Source organism: Serinus canaria, chromosome Z (assembly GCF_022539315.1).
Source record: "Serinus canaria isolate serCan28SL12 chromosome Z, serCan2020, whole genome shotgun sequence".
NCBI classification, from domain to species: Eukaryota; Metazoa; Chordata; class Aves; order Passeriformes; family Fringillidae; genus Serinus; species Serinus canaria.
Genome location: NC_066343.1, coordinates 1,523,576 through 1,547,947, shown reverse-complemented (window position 1 = coordinate 1,547,947; position 24,372 = coordinate 1,523,576). Strand labels below are relative to the sequence as shown.

Sequence of the window (24,372 nt, the reverse complement as noted above, 5' to 3'; positions counted from 1 at the left end):
TGGTGCTGTTACTGACAAGCAAAGAACACTAATACAAATAAATGTTCTTGATGATTAGTGAACTACAGCAACTCCTTCCTGATACTAGCAAGGGTTTTTTAAAACCTTGTCTCAATTCTTACCATCAAAAAATGCAGCTACAGAACCTCCATCTCTGGATAATACCAGAGGTTTTTTTCAATGTGTAGAGTTACATATGTTAAGGGTTTTCATAGTGCCTTTTTTTTCCCTGCTTTGCAAACAGACATATCTCTCAGTACAGTGTGTTCAGGATACAGCACAGGGAGGAAACTTGCGGTGTTTCTGCTCTGGAGGAAGTACCAGTTTGCTTGCTCATAACCAGCCTCAAATATTTAAATTTGTAACCCTGCAGAGTGCAGAGTCTGTACCTCCTTGTTACAGTTTGATTGCTCCCGGACCCACCAGCTCTTTTTTAAGGCAATTTTCCAAAGCTGTACTTTGTTAGCCACATTGTTGTGTTGAAGGAATAGACTTGGAGCTAACCTGCTGCTTGCAGCTGTGCAGAGATGTGAAATATCCCCTGTGCAAACACAGCCTCTGCCCCAGAACACCTGTGCAGCTGGAGCTACAAGTTCACTCCCGTGTAGCTTCATAAGAAATCTGTGTGAAGAAATCTCTGTATGATATGCAAGTTTTTCATAAACACATAGCCATAATGTTCTACCAGTTGTTTTCCATGTTATCTATCTTCCTCCATGGCAAGAAATTTTGATGTGAAAATGTTGAAAATTTCTGGTTCAATTTGCCCTATTTACCTAAGAGAGAGCGTGTGTAAGAACTCTAATCAGAGGGAAAAAATCACTCCATAATTTCGGCTAAACAATTCATTGAGAAAGACTATATACACCTAAGAAATAATTTTGAAATAGAAAATGAAAAGGTGAGTGCTTTCCCGGCAGCTGCATCTAAAGAATTCCAGCATGATGTTACTCTTGCTTTTGTTTATTCACTTTTCCTCAAAAGGAAATGGGGATTTTCTCCAGAACACTGAACACCATCTGCTCTTGGGTCAAATTAAGCAAATCTCAGAGGACTCATAAGAGCTGCCCCAAAGAATCTTGTGCAGCTGTGAAACAAGTCACACCCTTGTAAAAATACATTTTGAAATGCCTGAACTCAAATACTTCTGCCCCAAGCTGAACACAGCTAGACTGATTGTTTTGATTCAGTGCTGCACTCTGCCTCAGTCACCTCACCAGGATGATGGGAAAATGAACAACCCAAGAAATCTCTTACTGCCCATAAAATTGTGGAGGTTGTTTGGTATAAAGAAAAATGAAAGCTGCATTTGTATTTGATTAATTTAAATTAGTTTATGTCTCATACAGATTAACTCAGAGATAGGTCCATATGTTTTATTTCATATATAATTCCTAACTCAGAAAATAATTATTTTCCTTATATTTTGCACATATGTTTCAAGTGAAATGCAAAATTTTTAATAATGGTTCTCCCAGATTTTATAGAGTGAAAATGTGGCATCGACTCTTTGTATTATTTAGTTTCCTTTTCATTTCTTTTGTCTACGCAGCAAAAGAAAGAGGAAAAAGAACGAGGGAAAGAGGAGAAGGAGGGAAAAAAGGTAATGAAAATACAGTTAGATTGTTTTGGTTAAGAAATGTAAGCTCAGAAACAGCAGAATTAGAATTGCCAGAAATTAGGTCAAGGCTTGCCCATTCTTGTTTACATTTGGACAGATCGTCCCAGCAGTTTTTTGAAAGCCAAATCTACATCCATAGGAATTACTGCTAGAAATTTAATCCTATCATCTTTACTGACATGTCAAAATTAATTATGAGTAGCACCATACTCATTAATGGATGTACCCACAGAGTAAATATCAACAATAGAAGACATTGGGAAAAATCCAGTCCTCCACAAACAAAGGATGAAGAAATGCCAAGATGTTGTTTTGGAACAGCAAAGAACTGAATCTTCGGAAGATTCAGTCTGAGTCAGTGTGTGCAACAACGAACTTGTCAATAAACCAGACCTATTGCATAATAAAGCATAAAAACAATTTCCTTGTTGCTCTCTCCTGCTGCTGTTATTGTAGAGCTAAACCATTGGAAAAACGGGAAAATGAAAATGCCTAAACAATGCTTTTCTATAATGAGAGCCCGAAAGATCATCAGCTGTTGTTTTAGAACACAGCTTATTGTTTTTCAGTCTTCTCATTATATGCTCCTCTGAAAATTTCTCTGAACAATTTTATACCTAGTTTTTTTACCTTTTTCTTTGTTTTTGTCTTTGTCTTTTTCCTTTTTTCTTCCTACTGTGAAAGTTAATACTAAAGAAAAACAGTTGCCAAAGAAGAAGCAGCAAAGACCCAGCATAAGCACTACACTAATACAGTTGAGACTTCTAAGGCACTGGAAGCTCTGCAGTTCCCAGGCAGCTCATTCCAGAAGTCCCAGAAGATTTGCAGCCTTCAGCGTTTGACCAGGAAACTAAGCTGACAGAAACCTGTTTGAAATCTCTTAGAGCATGGCTCTTGCGAACATGGCAATTTTAAAATTACATAAGGAGTTATGTGTTTGATTTCAGTTAAGTATCTTGCTCCCATTTAAATCTAAGGCTTGCTCTTCATCTGTATGAGTCATTATCAATGACTTTGAAACTACAATATATTGTTGTGGCTATGTTTTTGGTTTTTTACTATTTAAGACTTGTTACAGTTTCTCCAATGCCAGAAAATGTTTCCCTAGTACTATGTTTTAAGGCAGACACTCTAATCTTACTTTTCCTATGCATTCTCTAAACCAAGGATTTACTACAAATCTAGCTGAAAAAGAAGACACTTCCATGTGCAAACTGTTAAACAGAAATAAAGCTCATGTTCACAGTCCTGCCCTTTAGCAAGAATAATAAAATCTGCAAAACATGTTTTTTCATACTGACAATTAAATGTAATACTAGTAACACAAATCAGTCTGCTAAAGCTGCATTCCTTTTAATCATATGCATCTTAGTAATCTTACTACAGGTCAGTGAGATATGCCTTTGTTTACTGTGGCTTTTACATTGGGCAGACAAGAGTTTGCCTTCCCAAGTACAACTTATTGCACTAAATACACTAAAACTTACTTCATGGAACTAAAATCTGAGCACAAAATTGAGTGGTTGTAGAATAGCCCTGTGGTGAAATTAAAAAAAAAAAAACAAAAAAACCAACCAACCAAACAAAAAAACCCCAAAAACAACAACAACAAAAAAAACCAAAAAAAACCACCCCACCCAACCAAACAAAAATCCTACTATTTTTTTTCCACCTCTTTTTTAGAAAGATCAAATACAAGAAACCATATATATATATGGACTCCATTTGTCAGTATTAATGGGGTAGTCAGAACTAGTCGCTGGTACTGATTTCACTTTTGCTTATCTTAGCATTTCTCAGTTTATTCTGGCATATCAGAAGAAGGTTTTTCTAATTTGGTGGAAGACAGATAAACTGGGAATGATTTGGTTTAGTAGCAGTAGGCTTTATTTTAATGACTAAAGATGACAAAGTAGGAGGGATGAATTTACTAGTTACTTGTACAACTTCAAAGAAAATATGAAGCTTTTAAAAGCTTTTAACGACAGGGATGCAAGAGTTCATCCTGCAGATGTTCTTTGATACCCCCATCATAATACTGCAGGGGCTTCAGAAAAGTTTCTGGAGTGTTTTTGACCACAAAAAAATCCCTTCATCTGAACCTGTTTGAAGGATCAGGCCTCACAGGCATTAGTGAGTCCAACTTTCACCCATAATAACCTGTCTCTGTAACTCTTTACCATGACAGCATGATACCATGATTTGTCAGAAATTAACCATCTCATAATGATTTTAAATTTTACTATAACAAATATTCTTCTCTACTTATGTTTCAAAATTCCATCAGTCAAATCAGCCAGAATTTCTCTTTCTTTATTGTAGTTTTAAAAAGCACAGTACAATGATTATCCCTGATTCTGATGTGCTACAATAAATATTTGTCAATATGTGAAAGACATTCACCCCCCCGCTACTGTTCCCAACAATTTCTCCTCACTAAAACTTATCTTGGTCATGAGGTATAAGTGAAAAGTAATTAAAGCCATCCCATTTAGAAGTGAGGTATTTTTCAATAATCCTTAGAAGTTGGTAGCACATCAGACTACCTGCATTTCTTTGGAAACACAGGAAAAGTTTAGAAAATAAAGCACAAGTACAGGATACAAAAAGGTCAAACTTTGTACTTTATTAACTTATTCTGTAGGTTTTTCCCTATATAAATATGTGTGTATGTATATACATGTATAAGAATGCCTGTAGTGTGGCGCTGTGGCAACAAAATTGAAGTAGCTCTGGTTCATCAGAAACATTTAGTAGTAGCTGCTACACACTACTACTACTACAATCCACATTTATACAGTAGCAGTAGCTCAGGATGGTTTAATTTACTATGCAGAAAAGGACAGAGTGCAAATGGTGAGAAATCAGTGGTGAAAACTGCAGACTTTTTGCCCCCCAATTTCAGCTGAGTGGTTTGTGAAGCACTTGGCTTTGCATACAGACAGTCTATCATCATTCTATGCTGAGGTCTAGCAACAGCAGTTTGGAATAACTTTGAAATCCTAGATGAGGTGCTAGTGAACTGAGGAGAGAGGAGGTGGAAAAATTCAGATAATAAGAAAAAGAAGCTGGAGAGAGAGGGCCACGCAGGGAGACACTTCTAGTCCATGAAGAATATAAAACCAGGCATTAGAGGATGGTAATTCCTCCTAGAAAATAGGTAATTCCTCACACAAACCCCTTCTTCTTAATATGTCTTTGAGTTAAATTAAAATCCCTGCATGTTTTTGTGGCACTTCTTACCTATTTTCTTACCTATTCCTGCCTGTAAAACTCTGGTGATTCAAACGTGTTCATGCCTGAATTCAGCTCTTTTGAAATTATATAGAAAAGGAGACATGAGACTTAATCCAAATGCTTGAACAGAAATTAGCTCACTCAAGCTAAAATATTCTTGTTACTGGTCCTTGGTTTAAAGAAAGCAGATTTCCATTTTAGGGAACAGCTAGTAAGCCAGGGATCTGTTCCTGGGATGTGTGCCAACACTGAGACAGTCATTCAACTGGGTGAGACCCAAAGCAGCACCCACTGTATTTTTCTGACTGGGTTAAGGGTCAGTGCACTAGACTGACAGACATTCAGTTACAGAAACCATGGCACAAAGTGCCCATGACTCATTGCAAAAGGCCTGGTACCAAAGCACATTTTTTATGGAGTTTCTTGTCCAATAATGTTAACAATGGCTCTGCCCTGGTTTCAGTTAATTTCGGTAGATGGTACAAGTGCTGCGTTTTGGATTGGAATGAGAATGATACTGATAAGACACTAATGTTTTGGGGTTTTGCTAGTCATATTTACCCTTAGTCAAGGACTTTTTCTTCCTTGTCTCATGCTCTGTCATGAGACAGAGAAAAGACAGGCAAAATAAATTTGAAGGACAGGTGACCTGAACTGACCAAAAGTTCTGTGTCTCCACACCACAGAACTTCATGGCCATTATATAAAATGTTAAGTCAATCTGGGTTCAGGAAGGGGTGTTTGGCATCAGCCAGAAAAACTGGAGAGACAAATTGCACTTTGCATCACTTTACAGAAAAAATATACTTGTTATGATTCTAATTATTAAGATTATGATTATTTTTAATTATTATTTTGTTTTATTTCAAACAGTAAGTACTTTTTATCTCAATATACAAGTTTCACTTTGATTGTCCTCCCCATTCTACTGGGATGGAGAAGGAAGACAGAAAAAGGTAAAGCATGGTGTTTCACGTCCAGCTGGGCTTAAAACCATGGCAGGCTCATCTGTTCCCTGAGCTCTCCCTATGTGTAAAATTCAGAGAAACTGCAGTGTGAGAAACAAGAAGAACTGTAACCCTTAATCAAAAATTTCATAGATCCAGCTTCTTTAGCTTAGTTTTCCTATCCCACAGATGTGGCTCCATAATCACAGATCTCACGATTTTCCTGCAAAAATACTCTGCTTTGAGCTGGACTGTAGAGGACACTGAAGTATTCTGGGTTTTTTAGAAAGGAATGTCACTGAAAAATCTTCTCCATTATTTCTCATAGATATTTCATGACAATGATACAAAGAAGATATTTGAGAATATTTAGCTTAATCCTTTTTTTGCTATGAGAAAATATGAATCTGAATCCAAGTGAATGGATATTTGTACAAATTTAAAGTATTGTAAAGCACATATCTTCTTCTGTACTTTGTTTGCCACATGGTATTTTAAAGAGGAAAATGAATGTGTGACAGGGAGCCTCCTGACAAAGGAGATAATTTCCTCCCTTGGGCAAATACAAGATTCTGCTAAAAGAGAGACGCTTCTAGAAACTGGAGAGATTAACAGAGGGAAAAGAGCAAATAAAAGATAGCCAAGACACAGACAGAATCACAGAATTAATTTGGTTGGAAAATAGATCTGAGATCATTGAGCCCAACCTATGACCAAACACCACAGCAACTAGACTATGGCACTAAGTGCCACACCCAATCTTTTCTTTAACACCTCCAAGTGACTTCACTATGTCCCTGGACAGCCCATTCCAATATCTAGTCACTCTTTCTGTGAAGAACCTCCTCTGGTGCAGCTTGAGACTATGTCCTCTCATCCTGTTACTGTCTGTCTGGGAGACTAGGCTGATTCCCTCCTGGCTACAATCTCCTTTCAGGGAGTTGTAGAGAGTGATAGGGCCTCTGCTGAGACTCATTTTCTCCAGGCTCAGCCTCTCTTCACAGGACTTGTGCTCCAGACCCCTCTCCATCTCTGTTGCCCTTCTTTGAACACACTCAAGCACCTCAATGTCCTTCCTAAATTGAGGGGTCCAAAACTGAACCCAGCACTCGAGGTGTGGCCTCACCTGTGCCCAGTAGAGGACAGTCACTATTCTGGTCCTACTGTGCACACATTTCTGAGCCAGGCCAGGATGTCGTTGGCCTCCTGAGCTGTTGTTCAGCCAGTTATTGACAAGCACCCACAGGCACTTTTTTTGAGGGGCACTGTCCAGCCACTCCAGCCTGTAGCTCTGAATGGGGTTGTTGTAGCCAAAGTACAGGACCCAGCACTTGGCCTTGTTGAACCTCAAGCCATTGGTTGGCCCATCAACCCAGCCTGTCCATGCCCCTCTGCAGAGCTTTCCTACCCTCCTGCAGATCAACACTCCTGTGCAACTTGGTATCATTCACATACCTGCTAATGATAGACTCAATCCTCTCATCCAAATCATCAATAAAGATAAGTGAATGGGACTGGGCCAATACTGATCCCCAAGGAACAGCAACAAAAAACCTCCTACTTTCTGGGAACTAGAGGGAATTATAGTGTTGGTTACAATTAAAAAAAAAAAAAAAAAGGATACAGCATGACAAAAATCATGCTTGAAATACAGCATTTGCAAAGATACAGTGGGCAGGGAGATGTTTGCTTATAAACTTTTAATTTTTATTCTGTCAAGCGTAATAATTTCTAATTTTCACATTTTCAAAGGTTACTGTTTTAGTTTATACTCTAATAAATAAAGTCCTTTGGCCTTCTTATGTGAATTTGATTTCAAGAAGGTCTAGTCAGACTCAAAGCTTAAAGCAGCAACAAGAGCAGTACCTGAGCTTATAAAAGCTCGGTAGGTAATACAAAAAAAGTAGGTAATAGATATAAAATATCCAAGCAGGAAAAGATCAAGCTCACTTTTCAGAAGAAATTTTTTTATTAAATAAAGAAAAACTTATGAACAGATGAATTTTCAAAAAGACAAAATTCACCTTAAAAATCAAATTCAAAAGCTTACTGTGGTTCCCAAACTCTAGAGAGTCAAGCATTGGCTGCATTCTTGGTATATACAGCTGGACCTCATTTCTGAAAATCATTCCATTAAGGTTCTGAAAATTTTTATCTTAAACAGAGTGGTGTTTTTTTATTAGATCTCCTAAAGTACAGACACAGTTCTCCTAATATGGTGAAAACATAAAGAGGCAAATGCAAACTCTAGATATTAACAAAGAGATGTATAGCACAATGGAGGGTAAGAAGAAAGAGAAATCTGAATAATTACATAAAATCTAGCTCTCTCCAGTTTCATCCTGGTCACTTGTCACTCTCTAACACTTACAGAACAAAGATGCAAGTAAAAGAGCTAAAATAGAAATCTTTGTCAGTAAAATAGCTTTCTAACTGCTCATGTAGCCCTGAAAAATTCAGTGCTGTTGAAAGTTTGTGAATGAACCACACCCATTTGCAAGCTTTGCCCTAACTCATCTGTTTCTGAGATCAGAAGCCAAAATTATTTAATGACAAGTACCAGCTTTTGTTCACAAACACGAGTTTAAAGGTTAATTATGCTACACTCACTGGACTTGTACTCAAGAGATGGCCCAGAATTCTAAAAGATGTTATAAAAGAACCCTGTACTACTTTAAAATTGCGCAGAATCAGCATCTTTTCTAGGCTTATTCAAAGAGACTTCAACCTTTGCAGCTGTGCAATAGGGGAATCAGCAAAGGGAGGAGTGAAAGAGCCCTTCTGTGTCAGTTAGGTCTTTCACTCATCACTGAACTCCAACCTTAAAAAAAAAAAAAGCTGCTTGGTGGCATTTATACAGACAAATTTACCAGTAATAAAAAAATAAATCACACAATGCCTAAGAGAGAACTGTTCATACCATATATAAACGCTGCTAATTTTGAAAGTAATCAACAGCTGGTTTATACTGTGATATGGACATGGGAGTCACAGTATAAAATACAGGCATTTTTGTTTAGAATTTGTCATATCTGAAGGGAAATTCTACTCTCATACTTCCTCTGAAGCACAAAAAAAAAACATGGCTGAACTCATTTTTTGTTCAGTGCAAGCATAAAATGAACTTCTCCAAACACAGCTATACTGTTGGCTATTAATAGTGCCATGGCATCCTGGTTAAGAACAAAACAGTTGGTCAGACAGCACAGTCATGCAGAAAAGGGTTGCCAGAAGGAGTGATCACTTAGGAGAGAGTTAGGATAACAGGCTTCACTACTTCTGTTACTTTAACCAGTCTTACAGCTCTCATATATGAGGAGTTCTTGCCAGCACACTACTGTTCTCAAACCATTTCTGAGGCTGATTCGGAAGTCAGTATGCAATGAGTTGGGATTTGGAAATCTCCTTGTCACTTTTTCCACTACTGCATTCTGGATTGGAGAAAACAATCCAAGTACTGTAGTTCAGTCTCTCCCCATTTCTACATTCTGTCTTTCAAAGTCATCTTGTATAAACAAGAACAAGCCTTACAGTGCTCTTCAAATCAGGAATTAGCATTGATGCTATTTATGAAAATTTTTGCAGAAATCTCTTAGAGTGCTCGCTCAGAGTGAGACAGAATAAGCTGCACATTCACTAAGCTTGGGATGATTTGTGGCATTTTCCACTGTAATAGAATGCTGGGAAAGTCTTATATTTAATTTGGGCAATGGGTTGGACTGAGTAATTTTCCTCTACTGAAAAATTTTATCAGAATTGTAAGGTTTTTCCTTGTTTTTCAAAGAATGAGACAGGGACATCAAAAGGAAACAACTGAAAAACTTTTTCATACATAATGATACAATCAGCTCACAGTTTGGCTGCAGTCAGAGAACTTGATTATGTTACATACATTTCTTGTCCCTACTATGCACAAAGAAGCATTTTACCATAAAGAAAAAGACACATTCTGTGAAGAAATATTGATATGTATGGCATGGTATGCACCCATGGAGCAGTCCTTGACATAACATGAACATCAGTAACAGTTTGTTGTTCTGGACCTAGTTATATCTCTGAGTTGAGTTGGTGTCTATGAATGTAGGACGAAACTTCAGCCAACATGGTCACAGAACTTGTGGTACCCAATGTAACTCATTTACATCAAAATCAGGTATTCCTGTTTACCATGCACAGTACAGATTCACACACAATATTTATAAGGCCACGTGTGTGTGTGTGTGTGTGTGTGTATGTATACTTGCATATATTTAGACACCAGTATGAAATTCAAGTATCTACTCACAGGAATTCTCTTGGTGCGACAAAAAACACAACACTAAATTTTTTTCTCCTACAATGGAATGATGCACACTGTATCTTCCTCTTTTATTAAAGACAGATGAATATTCTCCTGCTGTGGGTCTACCCTGAAAGCAATGTCATATGTTGTTTTCATAAAAAGAATTTGTACATTTTAAAAAGATGTGTTTATTTTCTGCACATGAAGCATGTAATTGTGATACAAAATCAATAAGTATATTATTCTTATATCCTAGAAGAGCTATCATCACAGATTAAGTTTGCCAGAAAAGAAGCCACAGGGAAAAAAGAAAGGTAAGAAAGAGCAAAAAAAATTATTTATGTATCTCCACTTAAATGCATCTGGTTCTATAAAGATATACTGTTTTAATTATGACAGTTTTCTATACTTATAAATGACTCTCCACATGGAAGAAAAATTAAGTACAAACCAAAACAGACAGTACAATGACTAGTTCATGCTTTTTTAAGGAAACACTTACAGATCACTGTAGACAAGGCCATAAATCTGTGCTGTGCTGTGATGGTAGATTCCTCTCAGGATAATTAGAAGAAGGATAACAACAAAAGCTGGAAGCCCCCAACTCAGAAGAAAGTAAAGCAGATAGCGCCTCTCTGTGTGTTCATCATTCATCACAAGGACATACCAGAAATTAACCGCCTGAAGAATAAAGCACAAAACCAATCAGTAGACTTTCTGGTCATAAACTATGCCAAAAACCAAATTACTCAGAAGGTCACAATGCAGCGTATTTCTGCCCCAGGGCAGGTGTACATATAAATGCTATTCAACAAAAAAACTTTGTCCTCACTTTTTCTCCTTAAGTAATGAAAAGACATTATAAAAACAATAAGCTTATTTATATAATTATTTTAAATTAGACTAACAAAGACACCCTGTTTAGTAGAGAACACTACTTTTGCAATGTAAAAATAGCTTTTTGGGGCAAAAGTCACTTTTTCTCTAGATATTCATACCTTCACATAGAAGACTGGCATATAGTATTTCTAAGTCTTATCTGTATTTAATATTTTTATTTTATTGTTCAGCTGTATGTATCTTGAAGGAAACACACAAAGCTCCTTTGATGGTCCTGTGATCCTGTTCTGGGCTCAGCAGGACAATAAAGACATGAGCAAGTCCAGCAATGGTTCATGTGGATGATAGAGGGATGTAAAACTTCTCCCATGAAGGGAGGCTTAGGGAGCTGTGGCTGTTCAGCCTGGAAAGAGGATTCTCAGGGGGATCATATCCATAGGTATAAACATCTGATAGGAGTTAGTGACAAAGGAGACACTCTCCTCAGTGATGCCCAGTAGTGGGGCAAGAGGCAATGGGCCCAAATTTCCACATAAGATGCTCCGCCTGCATTCAAGAAAAAGCTTTCTTACTGTGAGGGTGGTCAAACATTGGGCCAAGATGCCCAGAGGGGTTGTGGAGTATGTGTCCTTAGATAATCAAAACCAAACTGACCATGGTCCTGAGCAACCTGCGCTAGTTGTTTGAGGTAGGGTGTTGCACTAGACAGACTCAAGGTACCCCTAAAACCTCAACGGTTTTATGATTCTGAGTAATATATGCATAACGGTTTGAGAAAAAACTACAAATAAATGAATGTAAACTCAGAGGCATCGCTAAAACAGTCTGTGTTTTCTTATCATCAGCTCATCATCAAATAGCATAATGCGGTTTAAAACCTTGTATGAATCAAAATAGTGGAATAGCTGAAACCCCTTGAAAGAATTGGTAGTATGAGTAAGGAAACCCTTCAAGTAAAGCAGAAAACATATAGCTTGGATATTTGAGTTTTCTTCAATTTGTTCATAGTAGAAACACTGTCATGTGGGAGCATTTTTTAAAGCACATCTACACACTATTGTCTAATAAACAACTCAGCCGTCCATAATAAATTATTTTTAAAAAAAAATTTTCTTCACTTTCTCCATTTAAAAAATGTTATACCTACAGGTCTGCATGCTATATTATGATTTCTGATCTTTTATATGAGGTGCAAACGGCATTATTTTTTACAGATATAAGGTATCTGATCTCGTGCCTTTAAGCATGTCTTGTCAGTCAATGAAGACAGAACTGGCACCTTCAGCCACTCATTAATCCTAACACAAGCATAATCATCTCTCTCTATGGCTTACACAAGGGTTTAATATAATATTGTTGATTTACATGCTTCATTTTCAGCCATCTATTGTAAGGATAAGTAAAAATTCATATACTGTGACAAGACCATGCAACATGATTATTTTATTGAGGGGAATTTTGCATATTTGCCTTTGTCAAGGGCTTATCTACCCCTTTGTTCAAGAACACCTAATTTTCACATTAAAGTGCTTAATTAGTTTTTTCTGGATTCATTCTGTAGGTCTCATTAGTTACCTATCATTTCAGATTTTTTTCTGTGATTTATATAGTATGAATATACAATATTTTCTCTCATTGATAATAAAGCACATTGCATGGTAGCAACTTGTTTAAAAAAGGTTAGTAACTGTTTTAAATGTCTTTTTTAGAGAATTAGATTTCATAGCTATATCCAGTGTATATAATAATACCAATTATGTAATAACTACTATGTCTTTTTTGGGCTTTTTTGGTGATTGGTGCTATATGAACACAGGCAAAGTTTATTTTCCCTAAAAGATCACAGGTAAATCCCACCACATAATTGCAACCATTCTGTGCAGTTTGAAAGAACACAGAAAAACTATGAATTCCATTGTTGAACATGCATAGGAAGAAAATATTAAACAGATGAAAATTGTATTTGGACAAAAAAATCCACAGCTTTTGGAAATATTTCTTTTTCTCTTCACTTTTATGTGGGACTGAAAACTCATTCAAAATTCTATTTGTCACTTCATGTCAGTAAACATACTTCAATTACAAGACCTTATAGTGCTGGCTGGGCTGTGCCTCACTGAAAGCCCTTCCCGACAGCAAAATCCTTGAACTATATATGCCATTACACTCAGGGACTGCTGGTTTTACTAATTCTGACAATCTGGTGAACATTGTTCTCAGTCACCCAACTGAAATTGCTTTCTATGAAGTCATACCTTATGTCCTAGTTCTGTGTTTGGTTAGACATATTTAGTTATTTCACCACATTTACCATGGCTGCTGTAAAGGTGTAAGTGAGGTTGGATTATCCACATTTTCTGCACAGTCACATTTGTATTTTGATAATTACTAGTTCTTGTATTCAACCCCTTTTGATGCTTCAAAAAGTAATCAATTAAATAATACAGGAGCTAATTTTAGCAAATCATTTCCTGTTGCTATTCTGCAACAATTACCAGTTCAACAGAAAAATAAGATGTACAGTCCATTTTCCAGCTGCTCAGGTGGAAGAACAAATGGGCAAGTTGTGATTTGCTTTGATATAGAATGCAAAATAATTGTTTATTCACATGACACTCTAACACGATAATGTGAACTTCAGTGAAGGTTTTTTTCTCTTTAAATGAAGCAATTAATGGAAATTACATTCTCAAACCTGGGACAATTTATTTATTTGTTTAATTATTCATTCACTTATCTTTAGTTATAATCAGAGAATTTTAGAATTTTTTGTTTTGGAAGGGGCCATCTAGTTCCCCATCTCCCACCACAGGAGATTTTCCACTGGACCAGAATAGGGTTAATTTTTGCAGTAGCCATGGCTGGGACCCAGAGGTTATCCTATATTACCTCCCATTACTGCTGGGGGCTGGGGGAAGGGACTCTTCTGGGGAGAAGGGGTTTGTTCTGGGTCAGTGTAGTGTGGTCGAGGGAGCAGCTGTGGAGGGCTGTTTCTATGTGAGTCTTTCACCTCTTTCTTGTGCCCTCTGTCAGTATTGTAGTACTGTTTGTTTCCTTATCTCATTGCTGTTTCCAGCACATTGCTCTTTTCTCAACTCATGATCTTTGCAGGTCAGAGGTGGGGAGAGGCTGGGAGCAAGAGAGAAACACATGGATTCAGTGGGAGCACTAAACTGGAGAATACCAGCCCTAAAGGAGGATGACAAAGTTGCTCAAAGTCTCATCTCCAAACTGCCCTTGAACACTTCCAGGGATGAAGGAGCCACAACTTGGGCAACCTGTTCCAGTGCCCCACCACCTGTGATAATCCGCAGATAGCTGGCAAAGAGCAGGTGCAAAATACTTTAAATAAAATAATTTCCTAATCAGTAGGAATACTTTTATTTTCTATCTTTCTTCTTTTTGCAAATAGTTGGAGGTGTCATTTTATAATAATTGTATTCTTTTATTTAATTTCTTTTTTGAAGCTGTTAAGCAGTCCACTAATTATTCTTAAAATATAAAGCATCAAACTTACGTTAAGATCAGTAGACATCTTACAAATCTGTCAAAAATTTATAGAAATTTACAGAAAATTTAAAGGGCCATTAAATTGATGCAGAAGATTCAGGTATGGGTGATAGCAAGTTCATGATTTTCATTCTGGTTTGCTTGTTGAATTGACACTTTCACTGTAATTTAATTCACTCTAGCAATAGCTCAAGAAAGCACAAAGAATCATATTTTTTCATAATTTTACTCTGTGTCAGAATTGGCAAGTGAAAATTACAGATTTTTTTTTAATAACAACTTCTATTTTTTTTCTGTAACTTACTTTTTGCAACGTGTTAGAAAATACTAAGAGAAGAAACTTATTTTCCTTGTCATGATGAAAGACACTTTTAGTGCATGCTCCTAAGATAAATCCATTTGAAAATACAGGTTTATGCTCTTCAGCTGTACAAAGGGACACTTGTCAGGATGAAAACATCTGGATATCTGACATTAATATAAGGCAAATATTACAGGCCCATAAAAGAGCCATTTGCACCTTGCTTACTCCTTTTCTTCTGTAGTTAGGAAAGCTTCATCTTTCAAAAATTGGGTAATGCTATCAACTTTCTGTAGCTTCTCCATATAAAAAGCAAGGAACAAGACCATACAATAAAAAAGGAAGAGGAAAAAACAGAAAAGCAAGGATGATTTGATGGAATCTTTGTCCTGATGCTGAAGGTGACTTCTGAGATCCTTTCCATTCTTACATTTCAGTCAATATCTGAATAGTGGTTACATTTGTAGCAGAAACACTAATATTGAATATGTCTACAAATACAAGAAGCTAAAAAGAGAACAAGAATTAAAACATGAAGCTATACATAAATTGTTTTGTTAACAGCATTAACATAAGACAAAATGTTAAGCATAATGACTATAGCTAACACCATGCAGAAGATAGAAAAATTACAAAACAAACAAAAAAAAAAAGTAAGGAATTTATCCTGGAGTCTATAAAGCGAAGATCTTTGATCTGGACCCCAGAAATAAGTCTGTACAGTCCGACTGTACTGTTAAACCTGTGTTTTCTTTAGGGTTTTGTTTCCTGGAAATGTTGCTCCACCACCTTAAAATTGCTTGGATTTTGAGGATGTTTCAGTTTCACATACCTGCACGGTGTTTGTACTTGATTATCACATTCACCTATTTTTGTATCTTGTGATAGAGGCAGCCATTTGCAGATTTGTGTGATAGTGATCAAATATATGCACATTGCTATGCAGCCTCATAAAGGGCAGAGTGACTGCACAAAGGACACAGAATCTTTTCCTGTATTTCTCTTCTTTTTTAGACATAAGTATTTAAGTCCCATTTAAGTATAAATATATTATTCATTCTGCTTTTCAAATCATGTATATAAAGTATAATATGCTGAGAAATGCAAACATTAATTTCCCAGACTTTTAAGACTGCTGTTCAAACAGAAGTAGCACCCAGACTTCCCAAACCAATCTGATTTCCCCTTGGATCCACAAGATTTTCCAGAGTTGTCACCAATTCAAGCACAAATATAATCCCAGCCCTCCTTCTTGTGCACTAATATAGATTACTCACTCCATAATGAGATATATAAATCCAAGACCTATTCCTACACAAGTGGAGCAAACTGTGGCTGAGGACTGGGTTGATCTATATCTCAGATTATTTATTTCCTTTTGAGTCTTTCAAAGTTTAGAATTATTCTCAGTTGAAGACCTGCACCTACAAAAAGGAAAATCATCTTCATTCCGAGTCTTACTGCTGAGAGCTCATCACTCAGCAGGGGCTGATGGATTCCTTCTTAAGCACTTTTGTACAGTCCTATATCCATGAAGAGCCTTCATATTTAACACAAGCCTGAGGCTCCACTAAATGCAATGTATTATGCAAATTCTTAGGATTTGACCAAAGTCTACTAAGAAAAAAATAATACTGGATTTCAACTGCAGACGTAAAAATTACCAACTGTTAACAGTCAATTTTTCTGCCATTATAGGTAATTCTTGCAACTAAATGCAATGTAAAACACATAGAATGAAATACTATCAAACGCTGAATTGACAAAGCTTGAGGCATCCCAGTAAAAAAGGAAAATGTTACTTTGTCCCAATTAGCCAATGGTGAAGAGCTCTGAAGTAATTTTGAATAATGTCAATGAGCAACTGTGAGGAATATAATTTACAATTTACAAAATAATTTAGAGTAATTTAACCTACAAGAACATCATTTGCCAAGCAAACAAGTTTCTCTGTTGAGGCCATCTACATGTGACTTACCAAGGCTAATGAGCACAGCTGAGCTGTTGGAGAGGCCACTAGAGTTCTCAATGAATATGAGCCTGACATATTCCAGGAAAACACCACATATTACACGAATATTACTAGAAAAGGAAGTTGCCTTTAGATGCAGCCTAATTTGCAATTCTTGGTTTGGCCTGACAGCCTGAATATTGGAGGATTTGTATGTAAGATATGGAGCTGCATATATAAAGTTGTATGCTATAATAAATGTGCTTGGGACAAATAATCTTAAAATAACAGAAAAATAAATCACTTAAATACTAGTGTTAAATATACATTTCTAAAGAAGGGCATAATAATGTATTTTTTCTAATAATCCCACAGCTTGTTGCTTTGACTAAATTACAACTAGTAATTTTCCATAATTATTTTGATTGCTCATGGAATTCCATGTTAGTTCAATTGTTTTTTCCTCCATTTACTATTCTATAATATATCATATGAGAGCTGTGAGTAATCTGGAGTAGTAGACTGATGAGGAATGGCTGAGGGAGCTAGGGGTATTCAGCCTAGACAAAATGCTGTGGGGACATGGTTTAGTTGTGGACTTGGCAGTACAGAGTTAACAGTTGAACTTACTGATCCCAGAGGGCTTCTCCTAAATGATTCTATGGTTCTATAAAAATTCTGGCAATAATTATGAATACATATATTCTGTATTTTAATGCAAACTTATGAAGGTATGTTTGTCATCTTATACAAGTTTAATGACTGAAATGCCACTGACTCAAATTACAGTGTAGTTTACATTTATACTTCACTTGTAAGAGACTTCTTCAAAAGACCAAATAAGAGATTTTAGAAAAACTGTTAAGAGTAAGAAAAATAATTCTTCCTTGCTCTGAGACAATTCTTCATTGTTCTAAGAATAAATAGTTGTAATGGAAATTAGTGGAAAAAGTCTTTATAGTGTTTGTATATTTACCCTTGGAATTCTGTCACTGTAGATTTAATAAAAGTCATCTAATGTTTTGGCATTCTAATAGCACTGAATTTCAGTGCTCTATATCTCTCATATAAATATATACAGAAATGTATATATATGCACTAAAATATAATATAAATGCAGTCTAACTATCAGTTACTTTTAGAGGTGTTTTGGGGAAAAGATAAAAAGGACTAAGAAACCAACCTGCATAAGCATCCAGCTGAACTGGCAGAGGTAAAGGTAATGGGTAACAGAAGCGAGGGCAAAGCAGCTTTCCTCTGAGATATGCTGGCTCATGTAAGCAGAGGCCAGAAAAGAAACCTGACAGGGAAAAAAAGAATACATGCATATTGGAATTAAACAGAAATCATTTAATATTAACAATATTGGGAAAAAAATTAGTTTGGAAGTAAAACATACACTATATTACTATTTCAGAGACTTGGGAAAGACATCTTGGACATTTAATATTCACGCAAAAAGAAGTTATGCTTAAATACTGTCAACCCCTAAAGCAGTTGGATTTGCTGAAGCCTTAGTTGACACCCCGTGTTCTTACATCTAGATATATTTTTGGCTGGAATGGAAAAGAATATTGATACTGCATGGATGTTTTTGCTGTTGCTTGATAATGTTTATCCGAAGTCTAGGGCTTTTTAATTTTCCATGCTCTGCCAGCTAGCAGGTGCCGTACCACTCTTAAATTACTTTTTTTTTACAAATGACACCTGAGACTCTGCTATGGGAAACCAAGGGTCAAGCTTGAAGAATGAGGAAGCACACCTGAGAGAGAGGGTATGTGTGGGTAAGGAGTCAGGAGAGGCACCCATGGGCCATCTGGAGCTGCCTGCTGGGAAGGGGCCCCGATCCCAGCAGTGACAGTCTCAGGTGACGCATGTGAAACTCCTTAAGCAGTGTGAGAATGTTCAGGCAGTGGCCTCTCCACACAATGCACCCTTATATGACAAGACTACAGAGAGAATAAATATTTACTGTTTAAAATTGTTCGTATGCAACATTAGACACAGGTTTTGCAATTGGGGTGCAGATTTTTCTGTATAAGACTAAGAGAGATGTTATCTTCTGATTTGAATAAATCCAGATATTTAATCAAGTAAACAAACAAACTCAAGGCATTTACCATCTTCTGGCTGTCAGACTTGTAGGAATATAATACCTCAGCCCCTAACATAGCAATAGTGGACAAAAGGGAGGAAGCAACTATTCCTTTGTCTAATATCATACCAGGATTTCACATTCACAAGGAAGTTACAATTTGGGTTTTTTCCACAAATATGCCAAATGTCAAAGGACTGTATGTTGGCTGGATAAGTAGCCAATGCACTGTGAAAGGAACAAAGGTATTCCAACTTTGACAGCAATGAGTGGAGCTAGACAATTTCAACATAGCATTTTATATTAAAACACAACTCAGAAACTTTAAGCTCTGTCTTCTGTAAATTTCTTTACAGAAGAAATGGCTCTACAAGTAAAATTCATAAAAGACTTAAAGTGTTCACATAAAGAAAGGTTCTACTCATCCACTGTGCTGATCATTTTCTCTTTGCCTGACAAAAAAGTACTACTTTTTTGACCAACAGCCCATTGACTTGTTAGTAATAGAAAGCAATGGGTTCCAGAGACAGATTTCATGCACATAAAATCAGAAGATTTTATGGGATAGGTAAGGGTATGATACATAAGGTAAGGGTAAGATTTTACGGGATATGTTAAATAAGATTAGGTATAGGTAAGAAAGTTAATTAAGTGGACATGTGGACATGTGGACACTGTATTTGCAACAAAATACTCATATGGTACTGCATAACCCTTACACTGTCTCTTTATTATAAAAGTACCCTTATAAAGGCAGTATAATGTTACCTTACCATGAAATTGAAGAATAACAATGAGAAACTGGGGAACAAGTGGACTAAAAATAATTATGAAAAGCATTTCAAAATCTAAAGAAAAAAATGCACATTCAATATTTTATGTGGTATTTATCAGCTTCTGCTGGGAACTGGCATATAATCATGGCCCCAGTTATTAAGAGGTTGACACACAGATTAATAAAGACTGGTCTTTGCCAAATTCTGACACTGCTGAAAGGAAACCCCAAAATCTGGAGTGGGTTACACACAATTGAAATATGTCTGCAACAGCTACCACCCATGAGGGATAAACAAGAAGTGTTTGTGGAAACAACCTCACAGCTCTCTCAAACACTACCAGTAGTAATTTGTCTAAGACTTGAGCAAATGCTTCTACTAACAACAAGCATCTGGGTGGAAAGGCTTTATAACTTTTTGCTCTCTGAAGGCTTGTGTATATATCAAGGACAGACTTTCAGGCTAGAGTCAAATAGGGGATGCAAACACAAAAGCAACCTGATGGAGTTCTGGAAATATATTTTTAACCCCTTTCAGACTGAATGTTGGCTTGAAAGCATTTTGCATTTATAATCAAGAAACTATAATTCCTAACACTCTCCTGTGCTTCAAGAAAAATAATGTTTTGCAGATTAAAAAATAGGAGTATCACTACATCAACAGTTTTCCAATGAAAACAATACAAAGAGTCCAATATGTGCTAAAAAATGCATATCTTTGACAGAAACTGACTCTTCTTAAAGGAAAAAGACAGCAATATGGCTGGAGTAATCACAGCAAAGAATTCACTGTACTTAGTGACCTTATAGTATTTTAGAAAAAAAAAAAAAAGGTAAAATATAAAATTTTCATAGACTTGTATCTTGGTTGGAAGCTACAAATAAAAGCTGGTTTATAACACAAAAAAAACTACAAACCAATAATATGCCTTCCCAATAGAGTGTTCCTTAGACTAATTGCCATGAGGCAATTCCATGCCTCACTTAGTTATTAACTGTAGGCTTCAACCTTTTATAACAAGGAACATATTACTTTAATAATAAAAATACGTGCCATCTATTGGAACAAATTGTTCACTCTTGGATCTTTAAATATAATACCAACTGTCCAGAGCTCTTTCTACAGAGAACTTACAGTTTAAATAGCCCTTTTCAATCTTTATACACTGACATTTAGTTCTATGCTGAAATGATAACATAATGCTTCTTCCTCATTCATGTCAAGGTGATTAGTTGTGATGGTTTTATATTGGAGGCACTCATGGAAGTGACTTTCATGACAGCAGCTGCTAGCAGTTTCCTCCATGTCTGACAAAAAGACAAATCAGTAATTAGCTCCACAAATTGACAATCTGTTAAACCACTAAGAAAACTGCACATGCCTCAGTGAAGATGCATGTTAAAGATGAAAAAAGCCCAGGAGGGTCTCTTTGCCTTCCAGTGTGGAAGCAGGTAACAAGGCAGGCCTGGCCCCTGTCTCAGCCAGGCCAGGCACTCCCTGCCGCAGGGCAGCGTCCCTTCCTGGGGAGCCCACGGTGCGCCATCGGCTGTCAGGGAGGCTGTGGGGCCGAGGCCAGGCCGGGCCGAGCCGTGGCTCCCAACATCTTGCCACTACTGAGACTTGCCTCACCGCCAGCCCAGGCCGAGCTGGGCTCCTCTTGGCCCTTGAGCATCCAGGGGAGGCAGGCTCAGCCGAGTTTCTGCTGCTGTGAGGGTTTGCCCGCAGACACAGCCACTGGGCAGGAGGAAGAGAAGCCATCAGCCCTGGTGTGCTGCTGCTGAGTTCAGGCCTGGCTACTAAGATCCTAGCTGCCCTCCCCAGTCCAGCTGCCGAGCCCAGCTGGCGTCAGGTGACCACCTGCAGGCCGCAGGAGAGATAGTAACTCTTCCAGTGCTTCAATCCTCCCCCGAGTGAGAGAAAGGATGAAGTGCAGGGATGTTGAAGTGCAAGAATGTTGAGCATCCGGCCTGGCCCTGGATGCTCAAGGGCCTAGAGGAGCCCAGCTCGGCCTGGGCTGGCGCTGAGGCAAGGCTGAGTAGTGGCAAGATGTTGGGAGCCACAGCTCAGCCTGGCCTGGCCTGGGCCCCACAGCCTCCCCTCCGCCTGACAGCCGAGGACAGCTGAGGACAGTGAAAAGGAAGTCAAGTCCTAGAGGGGAGGGATGATGAGATGCCTTCATCTTGGGGCTGAAATCCTCTTGTAAAGCTATGGAGAAGAATGTAATTGACACATCAGACTCTTTTTGCCCTATTACTTGTTGCAGAAATATGGGGGAATGGATTGTTCAAACCTGTGCTGAAGCAGGCATTGTTGAAATAGCTGTGAATTTGAGAAGTTTGAACAGAAAGATAGAAGAATGATGAAAACCCTGCACCCCCAGAATGAGAAGATCTCTGTTCACAGAGAAGATGATCTCAGAGACAGTAAAGAGAACCTTTGCTTATTAACAGCTTATCCTTAAAACAGTACTTCATAACTTGACAAGGCCCATAAACACAGCTGTGGGAAAAAACATGAAAAATGGGAGGAACTTCATGATTGCAGATTTTCTGGGCGGCTGCTATTTGTGAACATTAGAAACCACAAGAGAACTATTTTCTTGTCAAGCAGTCCCTGTAAATTAACAAAAGGGACTTTTCTCCCTAAATGAACTGAAGAAAGACTATTCTAGAACTGATCAACTGACTGAATTGTTTTGTACGTTGTTAGTGAGAAAGAAAAAGTTGTATGGGGGAGGAAAAGTGTTCTAAAGGTCTTATTCTGATTCTTAGTATTCTTTCTTTTAGTCACTGTTAATAAAGCTTTCTTCATATTCTTTTAAAGTTTTAAGCCTGCTTTGCCTTCCTCCTAATTCAATCTCACAGCAGAAAATAAGCATATTCTAGTGAGTGCACTGGCATTTGGCAAGCACTGAAAACCTCCAAATCAGTCTTGACCCAAAATTATTTAAATTATAATCCCTTAAATAGCTCAAGTAGCAGGCTGATACTTTTAATAATTTGACTGTGATGGTTCCATACCAAACTAAAAATGATGGTGATAACATACAATTCAAAACATTCCCCTTGACAAAGTGAAAAAAAAATTCAATAAAAAGAGAAAAAATTGCACTTTCATATAACTGCAAAAAGCTCTTTGACAGGGACCCCATCTGACAGTCATTTACTCAGTTAATCAAAGGACACTGCAATTCTTTTTATTATTACCAGGCAATTCCACCTAAGTCATCAACACCAAACCATAAATGAATATCATGAAATGATTTACAAAACTATATATTTCTGTATTGTCTTAGTTTGCAAATGCAGGATGTGGCCAGTGGTATCTTCTATTGCCATCTGTTAGAGGTGGGGCAGTTATCTTCTGTTAATTGGGCCACTTGTTAAAACCAGGTGGGGCAGTTTTCTTTATCTCTTCCACAGCCCATCCTCCCTCAGGGGAGAGATCTTCTGTTAATGGGTCACAGAGTTTCACTGCATGACTGATAAAGTTACAACATGCCATTGTGAGATTCTTTGCCCAAGGGGAGGAGCCAAGCATTCCTATCTGGATATAATCTGATATTTAGAACACCACAGACAGGTTTTTCCCCCTGTATTCCCAGAGCAGCCTTTTCCCACTGGATACCCAGAAGAAGACCAGGCCAATCTACTCAACCACTGGACTTTCAGAGGAAACCTACACCCTTCTACAGGATCACTGCTTCAATGGAACCCCATCTGTCACTCCAGGAGGACTGCAGCCACCATTTAATGGGACTGCTACCAACACCCTGACCCACAGGGCGTCAAGTCGTAATTTCACTCTGTCAGTGCTGTTTTGTATTACTGCATTTTTATTTTTCCCATTAAAGAACTATTATTCCTACTTCCATATCTTTGTCTGAGAGCCCCTTAATTTCAAATTTATAATCATTCAGAGAGTGAGGGTTGACATATTCCATTTCAAGAGAGGCTACTGCCTTCCTTAGCATACACCTGTCTTTTCAAACCAAGACATTTATGACGGGTATTTTTGTACTGTTCTTTCCAAGTGGTAGGCTGTATCCGAGCATCACTCCTCTACTAAATGAGATCTGCTTCTAGTTTCCAGCCTGCACTTTTTCATGGTCAGGTTATATCTGTTTTTATTTCTGTTGTAAGTTTCTCAGGTTACACAGGATTTCCTCCTCCTTGGGGTTTGTACTACCGTGAATTTACAGAAAGAAGTAGTACTCTCCCTCAGGCTCCATTTTTCAGGGTTAATTGAGCCACTGCACAACAAGTACTCTGTAGAGATGCCTAAAATGATCTGAACAGCAAAAGCAGTTTAGCTCCATGAATGCAGCATCTTCCTAGATCAATTTTTCTTGTTTTTCACAGTAACCCTGGATAATGAAATGTATGCTTACACGTTAAAACCCGTCCTTGAGCAAAAAGTCTTTGCAGCTTATGCTCCAATTTCATTGTCCTTCTCTATACTGGTGATATACTGATTCTATCTTTCATGAAAACACTTAGAGTTGATGGTGAAAAGCTGCAGAGGTTTCCCAAGATTCTCATCCAGCACTTCTCTTATCTACCTATATCCATGCAAAAACTTCTGATCACACTCATAGATTTACAAAATAGTTTGGAAGGGACCTTAAATATTATCTAGTTCCAAAATCTCTGCCATGGGCACTGACATCTTCCATAACATCAGGTTGCTTTAAACCCCATCCAGCCCAGCCTTGAACACTTCCAGGGTAGGGGCAGTACAGTTTTCTGGGCAATCTGGTGCCCAATTTCTGGTGCCAGTTCCTGACCACCCTCACAGCAAATAATATTTTCC

At 37.6% G+C, this 24,372-nt stretch overlaps 1 protein-coding gene across 1 annotated transcript in view; it reads right to left on the bottom strand.

The window, feature by feature from the left end:
* Positions 1-24,372, bottom strand: part of ADGRV1 (adhesion G protein-coupled receptor V1) — a 273,565-nt gene that overhangs the window by 53,063 nt on the left and 196,130 nt on the right. The window contains exons 85-86 of the mRNA XM_050986466.1: positions 17,873-17,989; positions 10,590-10,768 (exon numbers count right to left, since the gene is read on the bottom strand). Of these exons, the coding sequence (XP_050842423.1) occupies positions 10,590-10,768; positions 17,873-17,989 (296 nt within the window). The remainder of the gene's footprint in view (positions 1-10,589; positions 10,769-17,872; positions 17,990-24,372) is intronic.